This window comes from Orcinus orca, chromosome 17, assembly GCF_937001465.1.
Source record: "Orcinus orca chromosome 17, mOrcOrc1.1, whole genome shotgun sequence".
Classification (NCBI taxonomy): domain Eukaryota; kingdom Metazoa; phylum Chordata; class Mammalia; order Artiodactyla; family Delphinidae; genus Orcinus; species Orcinus orca.
The window spans coordinates 56,214,686-56,236,935 of NC_064575.1; the positions used below are offsets into that span (position 1 = coordinate 56,214,686).

General features: G+C 37.7%; 1 protein-coding gene across 1 annotated transcript in view; it reads left to right on the forward strand.

Moving 5' to 3' along the window:
* The window catches only part of ZFPM2 (zinc finger protein, FOG family member 2), a 464,257-nt gene that overhangs the window by 293,128 nt on the left and 148,879 nt on the right, over nt 1-22,250 (forward strand). The window contains exon 5 of the mRNA XM_004282929.3: nt 15,337-15,448. Within this exon, the coding sequence (XP_004282977.1) occupies nt 15,337-15,448 (112 nt within the window). The remainder of the gene's footprint in view (nt 1-15,336; nt 15,449-22,250) is intronic.

Genomic DNA, 22,250 nt, shown 5'->3' on the forward strand with positions numbered 1-22,250 from the left:
CGCACCATGGAAGTATATACTCGAGCTATTGTGCTATCTAGGGGTACAGTCTCCAAAGACAGGGAAGACAGAGAAGTAAATTAAGGCATTTTTGCTCTGCATGAGTCAAGGGGCAGAGCAAACTCCATCTGAGTTTCTAGTTTAGCTTTTTCTTTCTGCAGAGTTGAATTAGGGAAGATCTACTTCAGGGTGAATTAGTGACATTGTTTTTTGATTCTCAAAGTTATGGGAAAGGAACTTCATCAAGAGTACACATGAAAGTGTATGTTTCTGTTGAAGGGATTATATCTTTGTTCCTAGAGGATGGGGCACCAGTGTGTCATTTCTTTGACATAGTTATATAGTCCCCATGCTTGTTCAAATGTCTAAATATTAAAGGAGACCATAAATGTGTTTTTAACATCAAGAAAGGAGAGCATAGATTTTAAGAGACTGACAAGTCTAGACAAGACTAGACAAGTCTGGGGCTTCCCTGGTGGCACAGTGGTTGAGAGTCCGCCTGCTGATGCAGGGGACACGGGTTCGTGCCCCGGTCCGGGAAGATCCCACATGCCACGGAGCAGCTGCGCCCGTGAGCCATGGCCGCTGAGCCTGCGCGTCCGGAGCCTGTGCTCTGCAACGGGAGAGGCCACGACAGTGAGAGGCCCGTGTACCGCAAAAAAAAAAAAAAAAAAAAAAAACACTAGACAAGTCTGTTTCATGAGTTTCTTCTATTTAGAGTACATGAAATTCTAGAGCCAGAGGCCTAGATTTCGGGAGTCCTGGTCTTTCCCTTCACAAATGAAGAAAGGGGCTCATGAAAGTGATGTATTTTGACTAAGGTAATCCAACCACTTAGTTACAAACTTTGAACCAAACTTACGTTTAGTGAATTCTCAGGTCATTTTTTAGAAAATATATACAACTAGCATGAAATAGGAACTACTAAGGAAAAGGTCATGGTCTTTGTAATCATGCGGGATTTTGCTTTGCGTTTGGTTGGTTTGGTTGTAAAAGACGAATGAGACAACGTATTAAAAAATCAAATGAGTACTTCAGATTATGGTATTTAAATTTAAGGCTTTGTTCCAGCATATGGACTAACTCAGGATTCCCAGTTTAGAGCCCAAGGCAGAGGAATGGCATAATTAGGAACTCAATTTCCAGAACTTTTTCAAACCATTTCCCAAATGCCCTATAAGCAAAGTTTTAGATCTCGTGGATACTAATAAAAGCTATAGGTAGGAAATTTGGACTAATTTAAACAGAATAAATTATTTTATTTACTTATTTTAACCAATAAGTAGAGCTTTTCATCATGTGAGGTAAGATTTTATTCCACTAATATTGAGTTGCCATTAAAATCTTTTCATTGTGCTAAAAGTAGTGAAGTTATCTGCCCACTAGCCAATCTATTAAGTGGATAAAAAGTAAAATGATTCATCAAAGTAGTGAAATCTCTTACACATTTATATCTGTGATACAGAGAGCATTCTGTTGATGTCTGGATAGAACAAATTAAATAGGCACAGATATTTATTTCTTAAATTTTCCCCATTTTCTCGAATCCATGTTCATAATAATTATAAATGAACACCATGAGTATTTGTCAAGTATCAGTCTAAGTGATTTGTAAGTATTAATTTATTTCATCTTCACAACAGCCCCATGAGGTATTATTATTCCCATTTCACAGATAAGGAAACTGATGCACAGAGAAGTGGAGCTACTTGATCAAGATCACACCATAGATGAGTAGCAAAGGTTGGATTTAAATTTAAGCAATCTGACTCTAGAGTCCATGCTTTTAGACACTGTGTTAACTTTCCTCTCTGTTAAATTCATAAGTATACAAACCGAAGTTTCTGCTTCTTTTCCTCACCGTGCTCATCACATTGTGGAAGAACGTTGTCGTGAGTATGCCATAAATCATATTTGAATTACAATTGAACTCTTTGGTTTCAGACCCACTGGGTCAAAAGAACTACCCCTTTTTCCACCTCTACAGTATTTCCACCCAGTGCTTTTCACTGAGGCTTCTTTTTGACTTCCCAATTTGACCTTGAACTTTTCCTGGCCTATAAAACTGCTCTGTGTTTTGATCCCTTCTACCTGTGAACAATACCAAGTTAAGCTGAGGAATGTGCTAACTAAACCCAGACTGAGATATTTCTTTAAGTGGAGAATCCTCCATCAGTGAGCCAAGACCTCACAAGGCAGTTTAGATTCCTTAAGTCGCTGCATCCAGAGGTTCTAAAGAGTGGAATTGACCTGCCAGACATGAAGCACAGCTGTACTACCTTGCAGCCCAGATTGCATGCTGATGCCTCACCATAAAGTACTGTGATGAGGCCCTGCTATGTCTCTTGACCAGTTGAGCACCAAGAGCATCTGTTCATTTGCTCTTGCCCAATCAATGCTGAATTGAGTGAATTTTAGCCCAACGACATCTTGTATCTCATCATGAATTCTGCTTATGATTGGAAACTTTTATAGAGGCTATTTTTTTTTTTTTTTTTTTTTTTTTTTGCAGTACACGGGCCTCTCACTGTCGTGGCCTCTCCTGTTGCAGAGCACAGGCTCCGGACGCGCAGGCTCAGCGGCCATGGGTCACGGGCCTAGTCGCTCCGCAGCATGTGGGATCTTCCCGGACCGGGGCGTGAACCCGTGTCCCCTGCATCAGCAGGCGGGCTCTCAATCACTGCGCCACCAGGGAAGCCCTATAGAGTCTAATTTTTATCCATTCTAAGCTATAACCATTTCTACAGGTATAAAAATATCTGCAGTCATAAAATTAAGAATATTGAAAAGGGGCTTCCCTGGTGGCGCAGTGGTTGAGAGTCCGCCTGCCGATGCAGGGGACACGGGTTCGTGCCCCGGTCGGGAAGATCCCACATGCTGCGTGGCGGCTGGGCCCATGAGCCATGGCCGCTGAGCCTGCGCGTCCGGAGCCTCCACAACGGGAGAGGCCACAATAGTGAGAGGCCCGTGTACCGCAAAAAAAAAAAAAAGAATATTGAAAAGTATTACCTGCTTTTCACTCTTTTTTATATCCTAACTACACTATGTTAAATTCTATTCCCCTTTTACCTACTCGATGCCTGATATTGGTATTTAGTATCTCAACTAGACTTTCCAGACCCCAAACTGTGCAATTGTGAGAAATAATTCACTACAAAGCTATAAATTTCACAGCTCAAAAAACTCTGAAGATTATTAACGAGGCACCATGCAATTAGTTTATACAAAGTGCAGCTAGGAATCATGCATAATGTAAAACAGAAACTGCTAACCGCTGACTCATGGAAGATCATTTAAACCAGCTTTCATGGGTATGAAGAATTGATATTTAACACAATTCCTAAGAAGATTCTTATTGCTTTAACACCATGGAAAGAATTGAGTTTCTTATAGATTTGCTAAGAGGAAAATAGAAGGCAGTTTATGATTAAGGCAGTTTTGAGCCCTGTGAATTTGAAAAGGTTAACATTTTAGAGTCTCCGTTTGCTTATACAAAATGGTCATAATGATATCTTTCTCATAAAATTGTTGTGAAAAATTAATTTATAAATTAATGTTAACACCTACAATTTTAGCACATAGTTAATGCCTAACAAAATGTTACAAATCATACATTAGGGCAATGTGTCACTTTTCCACCCAGCCAAAATTCGTGTTTTACTGGGAATTCTGCATTTCTATGGAAACATATTTCTTTAGCAGTATTAGAAACATTAGCCAAACACTTGCATAGAATAACATACCAGTACTTCCTTAAGCCCGTTACATACATTAACTCATTTCATCCTCAGAATAATCTATAACATAAATACTTTTATTATACTTATTTTAGCGATGAAGAAGCTGAGACACAGGAGTTAAGTAATTTGCCCAAGATCGTACAGCCACTAGGTGTTGGAGATGCAATTTGAACTCAGTCAGCTGGCACCAAAATACAAGTTTTTAAACCATTATGAGATGGTTTACTTAATACTCATCAAGCATATTAAGCAAGATAATGAGTAAACACTTAAAATAGTATATAGATAATTTATCTTGGCTACCTTCCCCCAAATAGTTCAAATTTTGAAATATTTTTCAATATATGTTTTCAGTATATGTGCATGATATAGCAGTAATAATAATTCAGTGTGTGTATAGTAAACTGATGTTTGCTAGAAATGGAAGTGCATGGCTTAATCCTAAACATGTATGTAAAAGACTTTATGATTATGTTTTAGATGTAATTTTTTAAAACATATGCCGTATTTGATAGACTTTCCATCCATGTTGGAGAAAGCTTTAGTGTTTTTCAACTTTAAAATTAAGGTATAATCCTAAATTCTCATGAAGATCCCTTAATATGTGTCTGTTAACCACTTCTCATCTATTGCTATGCTTTTGTTTGGTCACGGACCATCAAATATGCATTGCAATTTCCAAATGTATGAGGCGTATACTTAAAATATAATGAGCTTGATTATTAATATTGATTTAAATAATCTGTGTGTATATCATTTAGATATTTTTAATATTGATGCATTGTGAGCATCTAGAGGAAATGAAACTCGTCTTTTTATCTCTTTATTCTTCCAGTTTTCTCTATAAATAATAGATATTTATTAACTGTTTATTGAATGAATAATGAATATACTTAATTTCTAATAAAGTATAAAGTGATTGTTTTAAAAGCAGAATAACCTAAGTAAGTCTCTCAGAATAGAAATGGTACAGAGAGAGATTTTTATTAATGCTGATCAGTTATTAATAATTGGAATACGTTTATACATAACGTTATATCATTTATGTGGCAAAAACCATATCTGAACAATGTAAGCCAACTTTGTTGCAAGCTTTAATATCATTCACACACAACTAAATGCAGAATTTATCCTGGTGTTTGTTCTCAAAGCATGCACGTTTATGCTTTTATTCACATTTCTACTCCTTTTATGAAGAGCATGGTTTGAGAAATGTGTCCAGGGGCAGTATTAATGAAGATCTATCTCATTTGTTTCTGACTTCATTGCATGCTCCTTTAGTTGCCCCATAATGACTTCATACTGAACAAAGGTCCCCTGGATTGGGAGCATATAGAGCTGAATCTGTTTCATTGGCTGGAGTTCTCTTCTCATTGTTTGTCCCCCATGGAAAGCAAGGCAGCTGATTCCAGAATGGAGGGCCAACCCCTAGTGGTGAGCACTTGACTTTTATTCTCTGAAAGAGGGGAAGTAGTATAGTCCTTCTGCATCTGTTGATTTGTAAAAAACAAATACTGAAATCCACTCTCATGGTCAGAGTCTTACTTCAGACACTTCATTTAAGTGTTTGTAATATTTGTGTTATTAAAGAGTCTCACAGATTAGATAAGCTTTGTTCGATCTGACTCAGTAGCACCTTCACACTTCTGCCAGCTAGTTTGCCAAGCTTTTAATTTTTTGCACCCAACTTTCAATAACTTGTCTCATAAAAATCTGCCTTCCCAAAGGGTACTATATTTATCACAGCGCTTAGTGTATAGTTCAACAATTTCATCTTTTTTTTTTCCTCTTTGGAGGGGGAAATATTCCTTGTTCTTATTCTTCCAGTCTTGCCATAGACCCTTTCCATCACTTTCAAATCTCAGAATATCAGGTATAATTTTAAGTTAAAAACATAGGTGAGTTCTTAATAATTTATGGTCACAGAGTGAAATAAGGGTGCAAATCATGAAAGCAGCATGTAATTAAAAGAGAAAGAAACCTTTATATATATATTTTTTCATTTTATTATATTCTTAATATAAAGAATGCCTTTTTTTTGTTTTTTTTGCCTTAAGATTGGCTAAAACAATAATAATGAGACAGTCTAAAAGGTGGCTGGAAGATTGCAGTGGATTAAAGCGTGACGAACACACATATCTCAGTATCTGAGGATGACTTTGTGCAGGATAGAGCTTTCTCTCTCTTCCACAGAGTGCCTTTGGGTAATTCTCAGAAAGAGACTACTGAATAGAATTTACCACCTTTTAATGTAAATAGGACATTGATAGTTGAATGTGTCTATATATCTATTGCATACTCTCTAGATTCTTTATACAAACATTTTTATTTTGACCACACTGCTTTCTCTGTCCACACCATTTTCTTTGGTATTAAAATACCCAAATAAAATAAATTAGAATGGCTTCATTTACTGCCTCACCAATAAAAATAGGAGCATTTCCTGAAGTTAAGTATAAACCCAGTGTGTTGAATTTTCATATTTATTGTCTCCTCCACACTTGAGATTTGAGTTTAGACTTGACAGAAATTCTATAGTAGGAAGGCTTATAATGATATTATTGTCAAGCTGTAAGGACATATGAGATCATCTTACAGAAGAGGAAGATGAGACGTGGAGAGGTTAAGTGATTGGCCCCAGGTCACCCAGCTGGGACCTCGGCTTTCCAGATCCCTGAACCCTGCCCAGGCTTCTGTGACAACCTCATGTGAGGAGGGCTACTCTAGAGCAATTTACTTTTCCCTTCCCAAGGTTTCAGCGCTGACACTCTTCTGCACATTGCACTAAGTGCAAGCCCAGAAATTCTGCCAGGAGCAAAACAACACTCCTTAAACACTCTGTGACTTTCAGAGCCGTATAAAATAAAAGGTTGAAGTTAATGGCTGCCAGCTTGGAGGGAGTAGTTCCTCTTTGGAGCCAAATGTATGTGGAGAACAGATGAGACTGTGGGAGTGAAGTTGGCAAAAGGGAAAGAGAAATGAGTCTATTCTTTTTTTGAAAATGAAAGTATAATAAATATCTGGATAGCTGAGATGTTTATTACTCATTTAAACATTTTTTCCCAATTGAAAAATGAAATATCTATATCTTTAGTATGAGTACTCTTAAATAATGATTTTATATTATTCTAAATATCATGAAATGAATTTTTTATTTGGAAGTTAAGAGATTGTTTTAATGACCTGTATATGTGGAACTATTTGTGTTCCCTTTCCTAAAAGATCATTATTTCTTATACTAAGATTTCTACATTTAAGCAGTGACTCATGTTAAGATAACGTGTTTCAACGATTTTGAGAACTAAAAGCAAATATACCTCAGAGATAATGATTATTTAAATTTTTGGTTCATAGAGATAAAACTGGCTTTGACATAAGGAGTATGGATATAGTAGCCAAGAATTCTATCATTTTATTTCACACTCATTTTGTTTTTGAAAAGTCTCTTATCGTGTTTGAAATCCCACATACCACAGTGAACTTGAAGACATTTGTTAGCTGAAGTTCTCTGGAATTTCACTCTTGTGCTGTCCTCAAATGATATTTTGTAGAACTGTGCTCAAGAAAAACACTATTCTAATGAAACCTTCCTGGGATTTCCATTCATAAATCTGTTCTGTGCCTAATGGTATAGTGTAGTGGTTCTTATAATAGCACAGAACTGATGTCCTTCCCATTTAGACTTTCCATATATTTTCTAATTGAAGGTATTCTTAATTTCTTTGAGCTTGAGTTTGAAAATGTGTCTAGCATTTTTTCAAGCAATGCAAGTTAGATAATCTTTTACTAAGTTGTTTTGTTGTTTCTTAAACAGTAACTGTAGATAAGATACTTGGTATGAGTTTGAAAATTCTTAAAGTTACTTGTTTAAATCTGTTTCTACAACACACACACACACACACACACACACACACACACACATCTTGTTTTCAGACAAAGAAAAAAAAAGGGAAGACTGCATTTCTTACTCAAGGGACATCCCAATGTAGCTCAGTGGCCATTTTATTCTATTTTAAATGGAAACATATGATTTTAATGGAAACGCATGACATACTTAGTCATATTGACTGATGTCTGGCATTAATTAGCCATGAAGAATATTCAGGTGTTATAGCTGAGAAGCTTGTTCTATATCACCACACAAATAACTTGAACCCTTTGGTACCACATGGAGTACGGTGATTCTGTTTGTGTAGTTTAAAGTGATACTCTTATTTTCTGAAAGAAAAAAAATTCTTTACCTTGGTAGCATCAAGCTCAAACATTCATGCGGTGTCCTGAATAACTTTTTAAAGGATATTTAGTAAAAAGCACAGTTTTATTAGGTGGAAATCATCATACTAAAAGTTTTATAGCTCTAGTCAAATCAGTAATGTTGAGGCTATATGCCATGCCCAGAATTACTGAAAATACAATTACGGAGAGCCTTAAATTATCACTTAACATTTCTCCCCACTCCAGGTAGTCCAAAATAATAAGTTATTATGCCTCCATGGAACAGGCTGTTGGTGAAGGGAATTTTTAAATTCAAGCTCACTGCCACTAGAGACTTCACACAGTTAAAAGGACAAGGATACAATGTTTTCACAATTGTCAGATTGAATTTGAATTTAATTCCAGTGTGGAGAACTGCTTGGATACATTAACTGAAACTTTTACTGTGTAAAATTTTCCCTGTGGTAGTACAAGGTCAAATCACATACAGTATCATTTTTTTTTTCCATTTAGATGGAGAGAATAATTCAGCTGGGAGAGATTGGCAGTGGTGGTGGCATCTCATTGCTAAGGGCCAGTAATATATATATGTGTGTGTTTTTCTGGTACTAATTATATTAATCTAATGTCTACAGTAATTTGGAAATTCTTCAATGCCTAATATCAAATACGTTTTTATAGCTGAGAGAACAGAAACAGCTATGAATTGTTAAAACAGCTATGAATTTTGTCAAACAGGCCCAACCCGTTTCACCTATTACCGAGTTATGGAAGCAACACACCAGGAGAATTTTCAGCAGTGTCAAAGTATGTCTCATGGCACTGGCTTGAGATTCTCTCATGAAATTTTGTTATGTTTCCAAACTAAAGTCAGTGGAGGCCAGTGTTTCCATCAAATGCCACTTCTGGGTGTTTTTTTGTTTCTTTTAAAGACTGTAATGTCAGGCTCTTTCATAGGTCAGATTTTCCTAAGACTTCTAGCTCTTTGTAAGTAAGCTTAAGTTTGGAAATGTTCAACAAATATTTCCAGCAAGATTTGGAATCCCTAAGACAGCATTATGTCACCAGCCCCTTGGGTTGGAACTACCCTCTATTCTTTGCCTTTGGGCTGCCTGCTTTTAGCCCCGGTAACCTTTTGGCCTGAGTGTAAACATTTACTGAAGGCTCCCTCCTTTGTCGCTCCAGTAACTCCAGAGGTTAGTGAGAAGTGGATGCTAGTTTGACCTCTTTTATCCACATTAGATGATTCTAATTATTCCTAAGAAATGACACTTTTGACCCATTTTGTCCTTGTCAAGTTTGTCTGGTTGTAGACTAAGCGTGAAACTCTGGGTTCAAACAGTGTCCAGGAGTGCAGATTTTTTTAAACTTACAATGGGGAGCCTCAAAAGCGCACACTATTTCTTTTCAAAACATTCCAACTTAACTGAAATTCAGGCTCCTGTTATATACCTTGAATTGATTTATGACTGAACGAGACTGCCTAGATATAAAGTACAAACTTTAACCTGTAAAAACCCATGGGCTATTTCAATACAGAAAAACAAACAAACAAACCAACGAAAACAGAGTAAACCTTTGTATAAGTGAGGATGAGCTAGGTTTTGCTGAGGTTGTAAGCAACCCTAATATTGTAACAGTTTTTTACATTAAAACAGTCTCTTTCTTTCTCATGCTACATGGCCACTGTAGTTAGGAGGTCTTCCTCCTTCCCACGCTTGACGGTCAATTCAGCAAACACAAGGAAAGATGGTGAGTCCATTGGTCTTATAGCTTCTGTGTAAAAGTGACGTGAGTTACTTCTTATTCAATTTCATCAGTGAAGTGATGTCATATTCCCATACCTAACTTTGAAAGAGACCTGGAAAGTGGAGAGTTGGAAATAATTGATCAATAGCGTTAATGACTACCACCGTCTTTAAACTGGGTCGTAAAGAGTTTTTGTCTTGACTTCTATCCTAATCCCTACAGTGCCTGAGAAATAGGGATTACAGAAACGCTCTTTGCACATTTTTAATTCATTTATTCATGTAGGTATTCAGCAAAAGTCTGAAGTGCATCTGTGGTGTACGAAACACTGTGCTGGTCGCTTCATAAGACAGCCTTGAGGTAGAAATCATTATCCCCATTTTACAGATGTGTATCCTGAAGTTCAGAATCCTCAAGTTTAAGTGATTTTCCAGTCTCAGAGCCTGCCAGTAGCACATATCGGGATTCCAGCCTCGATCCAAGGAGTCAGTGATGTCCTTTCTGCCACACTTCAACTGTGAGGTTAATAGTGAATCATAAAATGTTTTAAATACCCAGTTATAGAGGCAGGAATTGTTAGTCACCGCTGTGTATTTTCTCATACTTTAAGGCAAGAACATTAAGTATATCTGATGATTGTGGAATAACAATGTATATTTGGTGTTATTCCAATAAGGGAAAGTTGTTTCACTTCTGAGCACATTTGATAAGGAAATTAAGTCATTTTTTAAACTGTAAGTCAGTAAATCTGAATGTTTTTTGTATTAGTTTTCTATTGCCACCAAAACACATGGCCAAAAACTGGGTGGCTTAAAACAACACAAATGTATTATCTTAAAGCTCTATACATCAGAAGTCTAGTATGGGCATCACCAGACTAAAATCAATTTGTCAGCAGGATTCCTGCTAGAGGATTCCTTTCTAGAGGATGTAGGGGAGAATCTATTTCCTGTTTATTCAAGTTATTGGCAGAATTTAGTTCCTTGAGGTTGCAGAAGTGAAATCCCTGTTTTCCTCACTTCCTGTAACTGAGGCCCATTCCCAGTTTCTAGAGCCCAGCACACTCACTTCGTGGCTGCAGTGTGCCGTCTTCAAAGGCAGCAAAGGCAGGTGGAATCCATTTCATGTCAAATTTCTTTGCCCTACTGTTTTGCCTTTCCCTTCTGCTTTTAGGAACTCGTGCTTAGATTGGGCCCATGTGGATAATCTAGGCTCCTCTCACCATGTCATAGCCCTAAACCTTAAGCATGTTCTTCAAATCCCTTTTACCAAGTAAAATAACATATTCACAGATTCCAAGGGGTTACGGTGTGGATATTTTGGGGGGACCATTTTTCTGCCTACCATACCTTTTACATCCATTCTCTTTTCCCAACACGTTGTACCATCTGTATGCTACCTCTGTAGGATGCTAGATAAACATTTTGGCCTTACTTTCTTCGTTTGTCAAATTAGTGAATTAAACTCACTGAACTTTAAAGTTGCTTCTGGCTCTTAACATTCTAGACTTGTATGAATCCTTATGATGGAGAGAGACATGGGAAAGTAAACCTAATGATCAAAGTGGATATTATTGTTATTTTCTATTCATGGATTTTGCTGGAGTGTAGATTTCATATAATCCTGGCTAACTCCTTCCTTCTCACACTTGGTAATCTTCTTTGAAGGCAGTCAATCTCTACAAAAGTTGACTTCTTCAGAAAGAAATTGACTTACCTCCTCAAAACTGTAATAACTGGTCCCTTGAGATTTTTTTATCTATTTTACAGCTTGGGTATAGCTTTCACCAAGTCTTTGCTACATTTTTGCTTTTGCCTTATTGATTTGGAGTCAAAGAAATTGTTTTCCTTTCAATTTTGTTTCTTGAAAGGTCAGATTCTACCAGATCCCAGGCATAATAAATGTTTGCCAAAGTTTTAAAAGGTATAATGCCTAACTTACCATTAAGGAAAGATATTAAATAACTATTTTTATTTGTGCCACAAAGTCAAATCCTCTAAATCTTAATTTGCTTATGTACAAAATGGAGAAAATGGTAATGCCTAACTCCTGGAGTTGTAAAAATCAAAAAAGATAATTCAGGAGAAGTACTTAACACCCAACTTTTTGCAAGTATTCAATAGATGTAAACCACAAATACTGTTTTATAGTAGGAGGTGCAGAGGTGGACAAGTCATCTGAGTTTGCCCAAGATTTTCCAGTTTTAGCTCTGAAATCCAGCATCCTGGGAAGCCCTTCAGTCTCAGGAAAACCCAGACAGTTGGTCACCCTAGGAGCGGTAGTGTTTGGAAACAGAGCTAAATGTAAATATGGGCTCTGTCTTCTGCCAGCTATTTGACCTAAAAGAAATTATTTAATCTTTGAGTTGCAATATCTTTGTCTGAAAATATATATGAGGAATAAATAAGTAAGGGATTTTGCACAAGGAGCAGCAATAGTAGCAACCTTATTCTTCCTGATTAAAAAAATCTTTACTGTCTTCCTTCTGCTTAGAGGTTTAAGCACAGAAAGGTTTTGCTTGATATGAAAAGGTCCTTCAAGATCTGATTCTAACCTGCTTTTCTGGACACATATGCTGTTATGGCCCTTCCACTTATAGGTAGTGATAATAATAGTATCGATGATTCCAGTGATGACAGGTAACTGTTATCTGGTGCTTTCTGTATATGAAGAACAGCTCTAAAGACTTTATATAAGAACTGAAACCAAGGAATCCCAGAACTAGTCACTATTTCCTGTACATACCACTCTTATACACTGCTCAGACTTCGCCCAGGCCATTACTAGCAATTGCAAATGCTTCCTGTCTCTCCTTCAAGATCTTGCCTGAAAGTCACTTCCTGAATGATATGATACCGTCCCAGAAGCCACAGGACAGGAGTTTCTCGCCCTTCATTGACCCCAAAACAATTGACACATGACTTTGCACTCCCTACCTGCTACTGTTTGCCTTATAGTAAACTTTTTTTTTAATGTATCTGTATCCTTCACCGAAAAAGACCTCTTCCTATTCCTAGCACCCAGCACAAGACTGGATAAGCAGGTTCCTTTGTAAAATTAATGGAAGATTGTGGTACCGGCAAACCAATTGATTTACTTTACAGTAAAGATTCCCTAAAGAATTTGTGATCAATGTTTATTTTTCATATTATCTCTGGAAAATTGTAAGAGCTGCTTTACTGTGTAGAAATCCATGTGGCTTTAAGAACTTTGGGTATAAAGATGAAATAATTTAAGATGCATGTCTTTCTCATGAAATAAGAGAATACAGTAGGAATGAGCCAGATGCCTGTTGTTAAAGTCTGTTATTTAAGATCAGAAGAGAGCAGATGTTACAAATGACACCACTAAATCCCCCATGCGCAGGCTTATCGAAACAGTGGAGTCTCTCCCGTGACTAGTTCTGCTTGCTTGGAGACCTGCTGACACTGATCTGTGGACTTACCTGCTTCTCTAGTAGTAAAAGGAGCTGAAATATGCGTAATTAAGACCTATGATTTAATTGGATATGGGCCACTATCACTTCAGATTGAAGAAGCTTACTTGTTCTCAAATTATATTTTGAAAATGGAAAAACAAAATCGTCACTTAGCCCAGCGGTCCCCAACCTTTCTGGCACCAAGTACCAGTTTCGTGGAAGACAGTTTTTCCCCGGGGTGGCGGGGATGGGAATGGTTCAGGCGGTAATGCAAGTGAGGGGGAGTGGCAGATGAAGCTTCGCTTACTAGCCCACCACTCACCTCCCGCTGTGTGACCAGGTTCCTAACAGGCAGCAGACAGTACCTATCTGCAGCCCGGGGATTGGGGACCCCTGACTTAGACTAATAACCAGAGGGATAACTTGATAACACTTTGTCTAGATTGTTTTAAAAAATTATAATATAAAATTACTTTCTTCCCCCAGGGCTTTCAGATAACTGTTTTTCATGGTTTTACTTTCCAAATATTAAGATACATAGTTGAAAAATTGAAGACTTTAAAATGAATTAAAGTATGAATATGGAAAATCAGTATGCTAGTATTTCTTATGGTTGATCTGGTTTACCGCCTCCTCTGTTTTAATATTTGAAGTATTTTTTTAGACTTATTTTTAATTTGTCCGTCATGGTTGATTTTTTCCATTAAGTAGTATATTTTATGGTAGTTTTTACCTCTTACAATATAATTGATACATCAAAAATGGGTTAGGGGCTTCCCTGGTGGCGCAGTGGTTGAGAGTCCGCCTGCCGATGCAGGGGACACGGGTTCGTGCCCCGGTCCGGGAAGATCCCACATGCCGCGGAGCGGCTGGCCCCGTGAGCCATGGCCGCTGAGCCTGTGCGTCCGGAGCCTGTGCTCCGCAGCGGGAGAGGCAGCAACAGTGAGAGGCCCGCGTACCGCAAAAAAAAAAAAATGGGTTAGCATTGATTTTATGCATAGCTTTTAATATGGCTTTGCAGTATCAATAGAAGATCTGTGTCTCATGCACTATCAGTGTCGTCATTTGGCCAGTGAAACGAGGTTTCCGGATTCCTGAGAGATTTGAAATGGCTAGATTACATAGAACTCCTCAAGTGGATACTTGCTAATGCCAATTTGGGAAATTTGTGATAGCACATAACATGTGGGAAAGTCCCATAATGGGCTGAGATCTCTCCGGTAGGATCATATCTAGGTGAAAATCCAGTTCAAAAATTACCTTGAGACCCTGGTATTGTACTCTGTGTTGTAGTTTCATGATAGTTGATATACAGAACCTGGGCTGGTGAATGATAAACATCTGAATGCCAATTCACTCTGACTCATCGGGAAACACCAGACTTGCTAAGGCTTACTTATTTCCTCCCTGGTTTGTTTCCTGCCATGTTTAACATAGTTAAAGACAAATAATTTGGGTTGCAAACGGCCTAAAATGATGACCCTTTTGAGCCTTGTATTTAAAATGTACACTGAAAATATTTTGTTAGAACTAGAGCACTTGTCTCCCTGCTTCTATGCTTTTCAGAGCAAGGAATGTCATGCTTTAGTTGCTCTGCATCTGAATTTATTCCCAATTCCTCTTTTACAGTCTTTTCGGAGACAGTGTATGGTGAGTCATTAGTATTAATATTATTTCAGTTTCAGTGGGACTACATGTCCATACTTAGAAAAGGGTGTTGGTGGATTTCATTATTCATTCAGAATAAATTTCTACTCTAATATAAATGTTGCTCAGGATAGAGCTTTGAAATGGATCCTGATTCTTTAAATTCTTTCCTGTCTGTTTCAGGAAATAGTGAGATCCTGTTGATAGTAAAGTACAATGTGTCTAAAGTTCACTTCTAAACACTCTGCTCTTTGCGATGAAAGTCATCTGCATTCTTTTTATAATTCAGAGCTGCAAGAGATCTGTCTAATCTTGGAGATCTGATCCAGTATCATTTAGAAAAAAAAATATTCTTGATAATAATTCTACCCTTCAGATTAGTGAAAGCAGTCAAGCTTTACAGCTTCTGTCGTCTTAAAAAGATATCATGAGACAGGGGAATAAGGACTTGGATTATGGTTTAGGAGATTTAGTTATTTGGAAAAATAAAATGATTAGTACAGTTATTATTCAACTTTTTAATCAACGAAAGCAAATGGCATCCGTTTGTTATCATTCTTTCTACAGAAGACAAAGGCTCAGGTCCCCATGGTGCTGACTGCTGGTCCCAAGTGGCTCCTGGATGTGACTTGGCAAGGAGTGGAAGACAACAAAAACAACTGCATTGTGTACAGCAAAGGTAAGTGCAAGATCATTTCCCTCTGGCTTTGGATGTATTGAAACCTGAGTGTTGCAAAGTAGAACCAAATGAGCTGAAAGGGGAGTACAAAGTAAAATGGGGTCCTCTCTCTTCCTTTTTCCCTTATGAATCTCCCTAACCTGTGGTTTCAGCAAGCCTACTGGGTTTTTTGTTTTTTGTTCTTTTCCTGTACAGCATAAAACAAAATGTGTTAGACCATTAATTACTTAGCGCCATACACATTCACCTAACCATGGATTGGAGTGCCTTGACTAGTACCTTCCTCGCTGTTACTTTTATTCAGAGCGGGTTTGATGAAATCTCGGATTCCTCTCTTAGGCATCATCCTTCAAAAAGTAAATTCCTTTTGAAATTTGGCAGTCCGTGTCAGGGTGTCAAGGTGCGAGTTCTAGAAGGCACTGCATTCCAGCCAGCTTCCTGAAATCACACACCGTGAGGGGATAGCTGAAAAGGAAGCCATTGCAAAGACTGAGAATTCCTCCCCATGGTGATTTCTGAAGGGCAGGGGGTAAATGCTAGAGAGGAAGCGATGGCTTGCAGAGCATTGCCTTTGATTTGCTCAGTGTGGCATCAACCTAGACTGCGTCAAACAGCTACACCCCGGCTGCAAAGGAACCGCTGCTCTGGGACACACAACATGGGACCGACTCCCCCAAACTCAGGCCCCTCCACGTGTGTGGTGTGGTTTGCTGCACTTTTCTCCGTATTCAAGTTCTGGGCCCAAGCTCTGTACTTTTACAGTGAAATCCCTAATCTCACTCCTTCGTAAATATTGCAAAACTTTGTGCTTCTCATGTTTAATTTCTTTCGCTTTCCTTTTTAACCAAATAGACCTACTGAGATCAAAGATGTATTTGCACATTGAACCTAGAAACCATAAAAGCATACAAGGGAACAAGCAAATAAGCACCCCTATCAATATATTAACATATAAAACACTAATCATAACATCAAAGACTCTTAAAAACTTGCTAGAAACAATTACAACTTGTTCCTATAATCATTACAATTTGTACACTTATAAGAGGATTGCCTTTAAACTACCATAAGCCTTTGAAAGTTGAAACACCAGAAAGAGGGAATTTGCAAGCTAAAAAGACAATCTGCACACCAGGATCTGATTATATTCCTTTTCCTTCTGTAACTGCTGGTCTCATACCCACTTATTTTCAAACACCAAATACCTGTGGTATGCTGGTGGGAGCTTTTAACTAGAAGGCAAGTAAGATTTTCCCAGGATATGTCACTATGTTCTATCAAAATGGGAAGCAATATTATAGTGAACCAGCTTACCAGTGTCCACATTCAGAACGCAAACACTGCAAAAGATGGCTTGGAGTGTAGGATCAATGACTCGGACTAAATTTTTGTTGTACAATATCTTATCTCTATGATGGCAATGTAATATGGAGGAAACAAGAGGATAGCTATTCTATCATAATCCAAATCCATTACATGTTTAAATCGGGCATTGTTTTAGAAGAGATGATTATTAGATTGTTACATGAGGAAAAACACTATAACCAAATTGTAATTCTGTGTTCCATGGAGTACGTTAGTTTGAACATGTTTACGTGTTTGCATTATGGTTAGATGTACCTTAAGCCTCTTGGCAATAAACATTTTGGAGTAATTTGTAGAAGCTTATTAATTAACTCATAAAGCATGGATTGAGCCCAACTGTGTGCTAGCTTTGTACATGGATAATAACAGCCACCCTTTATTAAGCACCCCTGAATCCTCTCCTTGGTACTCCCATACCAAATTCTATGTACTTCTCTCATTGCTCTTTTAACCTCGTTTTATGATTATCATTTTATATTTCAAAAAAAGAGTAGTAAAAAGTTAGGTATTGTTGCCTGCCTTTCCAATCTACTCTATATTTACTGAGGGCAAGGATTATGTCTCAGTCATCTTTTCATCCTTGGACTGGCATGCTGCCTGCACAAAAAGAGCACAGAGTAAATAATGATTGGTTGACCAGATAAACAAATGATGAATGGCTGCTAGAAACTATAATAGGCACATCACATACTGTGATGATGACCAATATGAATTCCTAATATTCAGTAGTGTTTAACCTACAAAAGGTAACTCGATATTGTTCAACTTGCAAGAACAGATGGCATTGCAATTCAAATAACAAGGACTGCAGTAACTACTGTATATGCATAATTTCATTTAATCATCAGTTAATACCTCCTAGTAGGTAATTAACATCCTACCCAATTTTATAAAAAATGAAATTGAGGCATAGATAGATTAAGTAATTTGTCATGGTCACATAGCTACTAAGTGTTGTTTTTCTTTTTAATTGAGGTATAATGTTGATTTACAATGTTGTGTTGATTTCTGCTGTACAGCAAAGTGTTTCAACTACTAAGTGTTTAAAGTGGGATGCAAACACACATCTGTCTAATTAAGGGCCTGAGTTGTACATATTAGAATGCGTTCTCCCGGCATTAAGCTTTCCAGCAGCTAGATGAGATAAGTAGTGTGTTTCTTAATTTACACAACCTACACTGTGTGTGACTTAGAGCAGTAGTATGTTGTCCCTGGTCCAGGAGAGCTAACAGAGAAGCCAAATTTAAATCCAGGTTTTGATAATTCCAAATCCTATACTCTCTGTACTGTGTGACGCTACCTTTCCCCTTGACACTATTACATGATGAATAAATTCTCTTAAACTACTCAAGCATTTCTGTGCAGAAATCACAGAGTATTATTATAATATGACACTTACCAAAGTACACTTCACATAACCCTAAGATTAAAGGAAAAGTCCCAGGACCAAATATTGCCTACCTTGGCCCCTCTTGAAAACTCACAAGGCCTTCTGGTATGAATGCTCTGAGAAGTCCTGTAGTAAAACAAAACAAAATAAAAACCTGTATAACTCGTTTGACTATAAGATATGCATATATCTTTTTCTCCAACCAGTGGACATCCATTGGAGCATTGGAATTAGTTCTGTGGTGAACACACTTGGGAAAACTCTGCTGTAGACTCTACTCTGATCTCCTAGATGGGCTTCAGAGGCCTGGTGCTAATTCCTAGAATTCAGGTTGCCTTTGGAGGAAGGGAATCGTTCACTCAAAGTTCTGTGAATACCTCGATATTCTAGGATTTTACTAGGGATTGTTCTCATCATGGAAAATAGGACCCCAGGAATCACTCCTACCAGGACCACATGAGCTCTGAAGCCTTCTGTCTTCACAGGCTATGGGTATGATCAGCCTTCTCAAAGCAAAAGAGTTTTGCAGTTGGAAGGGTTTGGTGATTTAGATTTAATAGGTACATATTGACTTGAACATCTGTAATGTGCGAGACATTTTCGTAATGTGTATGTTATTTATCAGTTGGGGCTGTTTTGTTTTCAAATGATAGAAATCCAAATGAAATTGGCTTATACAAAACATAATCAAAGTGTAAGAGTGTGTGTGTGTGTGTGTGTGTGTGTGTGTGTGTGTGTGAGCGTATTGGGGGTAGGGGAGTCCATCTGCTCATATAACTGAGAATCCAGGGATCTTCTAAACTTCAGGATCAGTTTACGCTTTGTCCCCAGACGGTCTCTATCTTCTGCCTCTTCTTTCTTAAGGGTGTTTCATCCTCAGAAATGTTCTTGTCAAGTGGTGGGAAACTCCAAACTTATTCTACAAGCACAGCAATCCCAGTGAAAAGAGAGCTTTTCTGAGTTTTACTTGGGGTACATCACCTACCAATGCTTGAACCAATTAATCACTATGACTCTTCCTTACAAACTACAATCATCTGTAGACCTAACCCCACATAAACCACTGAGACAAAGGAGAAGTAGTTCCCCAAGTGAAACCAAAGTGCTACTTCCAGACAGAAAAGAATGGTTGCTTGATGGGCTAACATCCATGTACCCAGATGCAACACATTACTCCTAATGTCTAAAAAGCTCTCCCTGAAGATGAAAAGTAAATTCCAGATGCCAAAATTGCATTGCCTTATTTTGTTTTCTAGCTAAGAACATAAACTACTTATGAATTCGATGCCAAAAATCACCTTTATTGGGCCTGGCTATCTGAAACTATATTAGTACCTATTTACAAATAGAATGTGAAATACGTATATGTAGCATTTTTAAATGCCTTAACTGTGAAATTTTTTATAATATTTCCTTATGGCATGTGACTATTACCATTTAAGAAACATGCTTACTTTCTGAAGTATTTTTAAATGTGGGCTAGCAGTAAAATTAAATATAATTATAAAATTTTCATTTCCAGGGTGTCCATCAAATAATTATAATCAAATTACATCACTTAGTGCTATTTGACAGGCTGCCATCATCCTGTTTTATCAAAGTAAAAAAAAAAAGTATAGTATTTAGCATTAATATTATAATCTGATGTACCTTTTCTTCCCTGCCTCAACTACCCCGTCATTCCAGAAAGTAATTAGCTCATCCAGACACTGATGGACCAGACTTGTTGGGTTGTCTGGTTTCTGCCATTATTCTCAGCAGACTCCAGATAATTCTAATTTACTTATCTCCAATGGAAAAATACTAAAAAGCACCATGCTGAAGTTAAAGGGAGGCTGCTGGAGGGGAAGATGAGCAGAGGCCTGCCCACTTACTCCTAAAATCCATGAATGCCTGTCGAGCATTGGAAATTAACTTCTTCTCTTTTCTCTATACCTCTGTATTTTTTTATAGCATTTGCACAGTATGGTGCCCTTTCTCATTTGTGAAAAGTAAATAAGTTACTTCGAGTTTCATGTTTTTGAACGAAATTAAACCTTTAGCATCTTGCATGTGAGTTTGTTCATTCGAAATTAAACCTTTAGCATCTTGCATGTGAGTCTGTTCATTCAGTTCACTGCAAATGAGGAAAAATTGAATTATTTGGGTTTTCGTGGAGTGTTATTTCAGAGCAGCCACATTCTCTAGGTATCTGGATGAAGAGAAGAAACATTGTCAATCAAAGGAGTGAAAAAGTATCAGCTAACCCTCAATCTCACCTTAACCATGGAAGATTTCTTTTTATATAAAAGCACAATATCATTGTAAAAAACTTGCTTAGATGGAACCTTGGGCAAACCACTTTTCCTCTTTAAATCCTGATTTTTTCAACTGTAACAATGAAGTAGCAGTGGCCGTCTCACAGGATCTTTGTGAAGATGCACCCGTACGCATAACTGCATATGTTATTATAAATAGTATATTGCTGACGATCTTATACTCAGTCCAGTTTGCCCATTTGGTTATACGTCAGGACAAATTTAGAGGAAATGAACCCAGGCCTCCATGTTGGTATCAAGCAAGTGTGTGAGAAAACCTGGTCATCAGATACCAGATTTATAGCCAAGAATTCCATAAATCCCATTTGGTCCCTGTGAACCCACAGTATCTGCAGAGAACTGCATTATAGAATCAGAGGCCAGAAAAGCCTTTGCCTAAAGATATTTTTTCCCTTGGGCACATGATATTTTTAATGAAAGTCATATGTAAAAAGCTAGTATAAAGATAATAATGATGATAATATTAAAACTAGCAATAGCAGTTACCATTTATTAAGCACATATTCTATGCCAGGCACGGTTTTAAACACTTTACATACGTTTTCTGGTTTACTGCTACAAGAAAATTATGATGTAAGCAGAATTATTCCCACTTTACAGATGAGTAAACTCAGGTTTAGGTAAGTAAATAGTTCAAGGATATATAGCTCATACGTGATGAAATTGATATTCAATCTTAAGCGTGTTGACCTTGATTCCCAATTATGCAATTTAGCAGAGTTTTGATGATACCATTTACTAGGCCTAGATTGTAGGTTATTGGTCTTCTTCACAAATTTACGTACATATTTATCAATGAAACTTTTTTTTCCCTGCTCTGTGGTTTGGTTTTTTTTTTTTTTTTTTTTTTTTTTTGGCGGTACGCGGGCCTCTCAGTGCTGTGGCCTCTCCCGTTGCGGAGCACAGGCTCCAGACGCGCAGGCTCAGCGGCCATGGCTCACGGGCCCAGCCGCTCCGCGGCATGTGGGATCTTCCCGGACCGGGGCACGAACCCGTGTCCCCTGCATCGGCAGGCGGACTCTCAACTACTGCGCCACCAGGGAAGCCCTGTGGTTTGGTTTTTAAGAAAAAATTTTCCAGAACTAAAACAGCAGTGACAGCAGTACCTTATGCTAATTTCCCTGTTGCTTCGAAGGCCACAGCAATTTAAAGTCATGTAGAAAACTAATCTCCAAATCGTTCTGTGACCATCTTCAAAGTTCTGATTTTGCTTGTTTGGACAAATGTAATCATGCAATTAATTCAGTTAAGCCCTGACTGTGTACTACGTTCAAGGTCCTATACCGGGTACTGTTGAAATAATGACTGTAATTCTAATATAACCTAACTTGGATGAGCAACTTTCTGCACACTGACTAAATTGATCAACTGTTTAAAACAAAGATCTTTCATTAGAAGGACCCTTGCAAAAGTCTGGTCTATTTTCCACCTTAAAATAGAGGATCTGTTGCATGTTCCTAGAATGTTGAAACAGGCTTGTCTAACGTGGCAGTCAGTTTTCCCAACTAGCCTACAAGGTCATGGTTAACTTTACTTAAAGGACCTAATGCTATATAACTAAGAAAGTAATTTAAAAAGAAAAACTTGTGCTCATATTTAAGTGTTTATTTAACCATTCTGTAGTTCACAGAAAATGTGTAACTGTTGTCTAGTTTTACAGTATTCTTCTTAAAAGAGGGTGGGTGCCTCGACCAAATATTTAGCAGCAGGAATTATAAAATCATAAGGC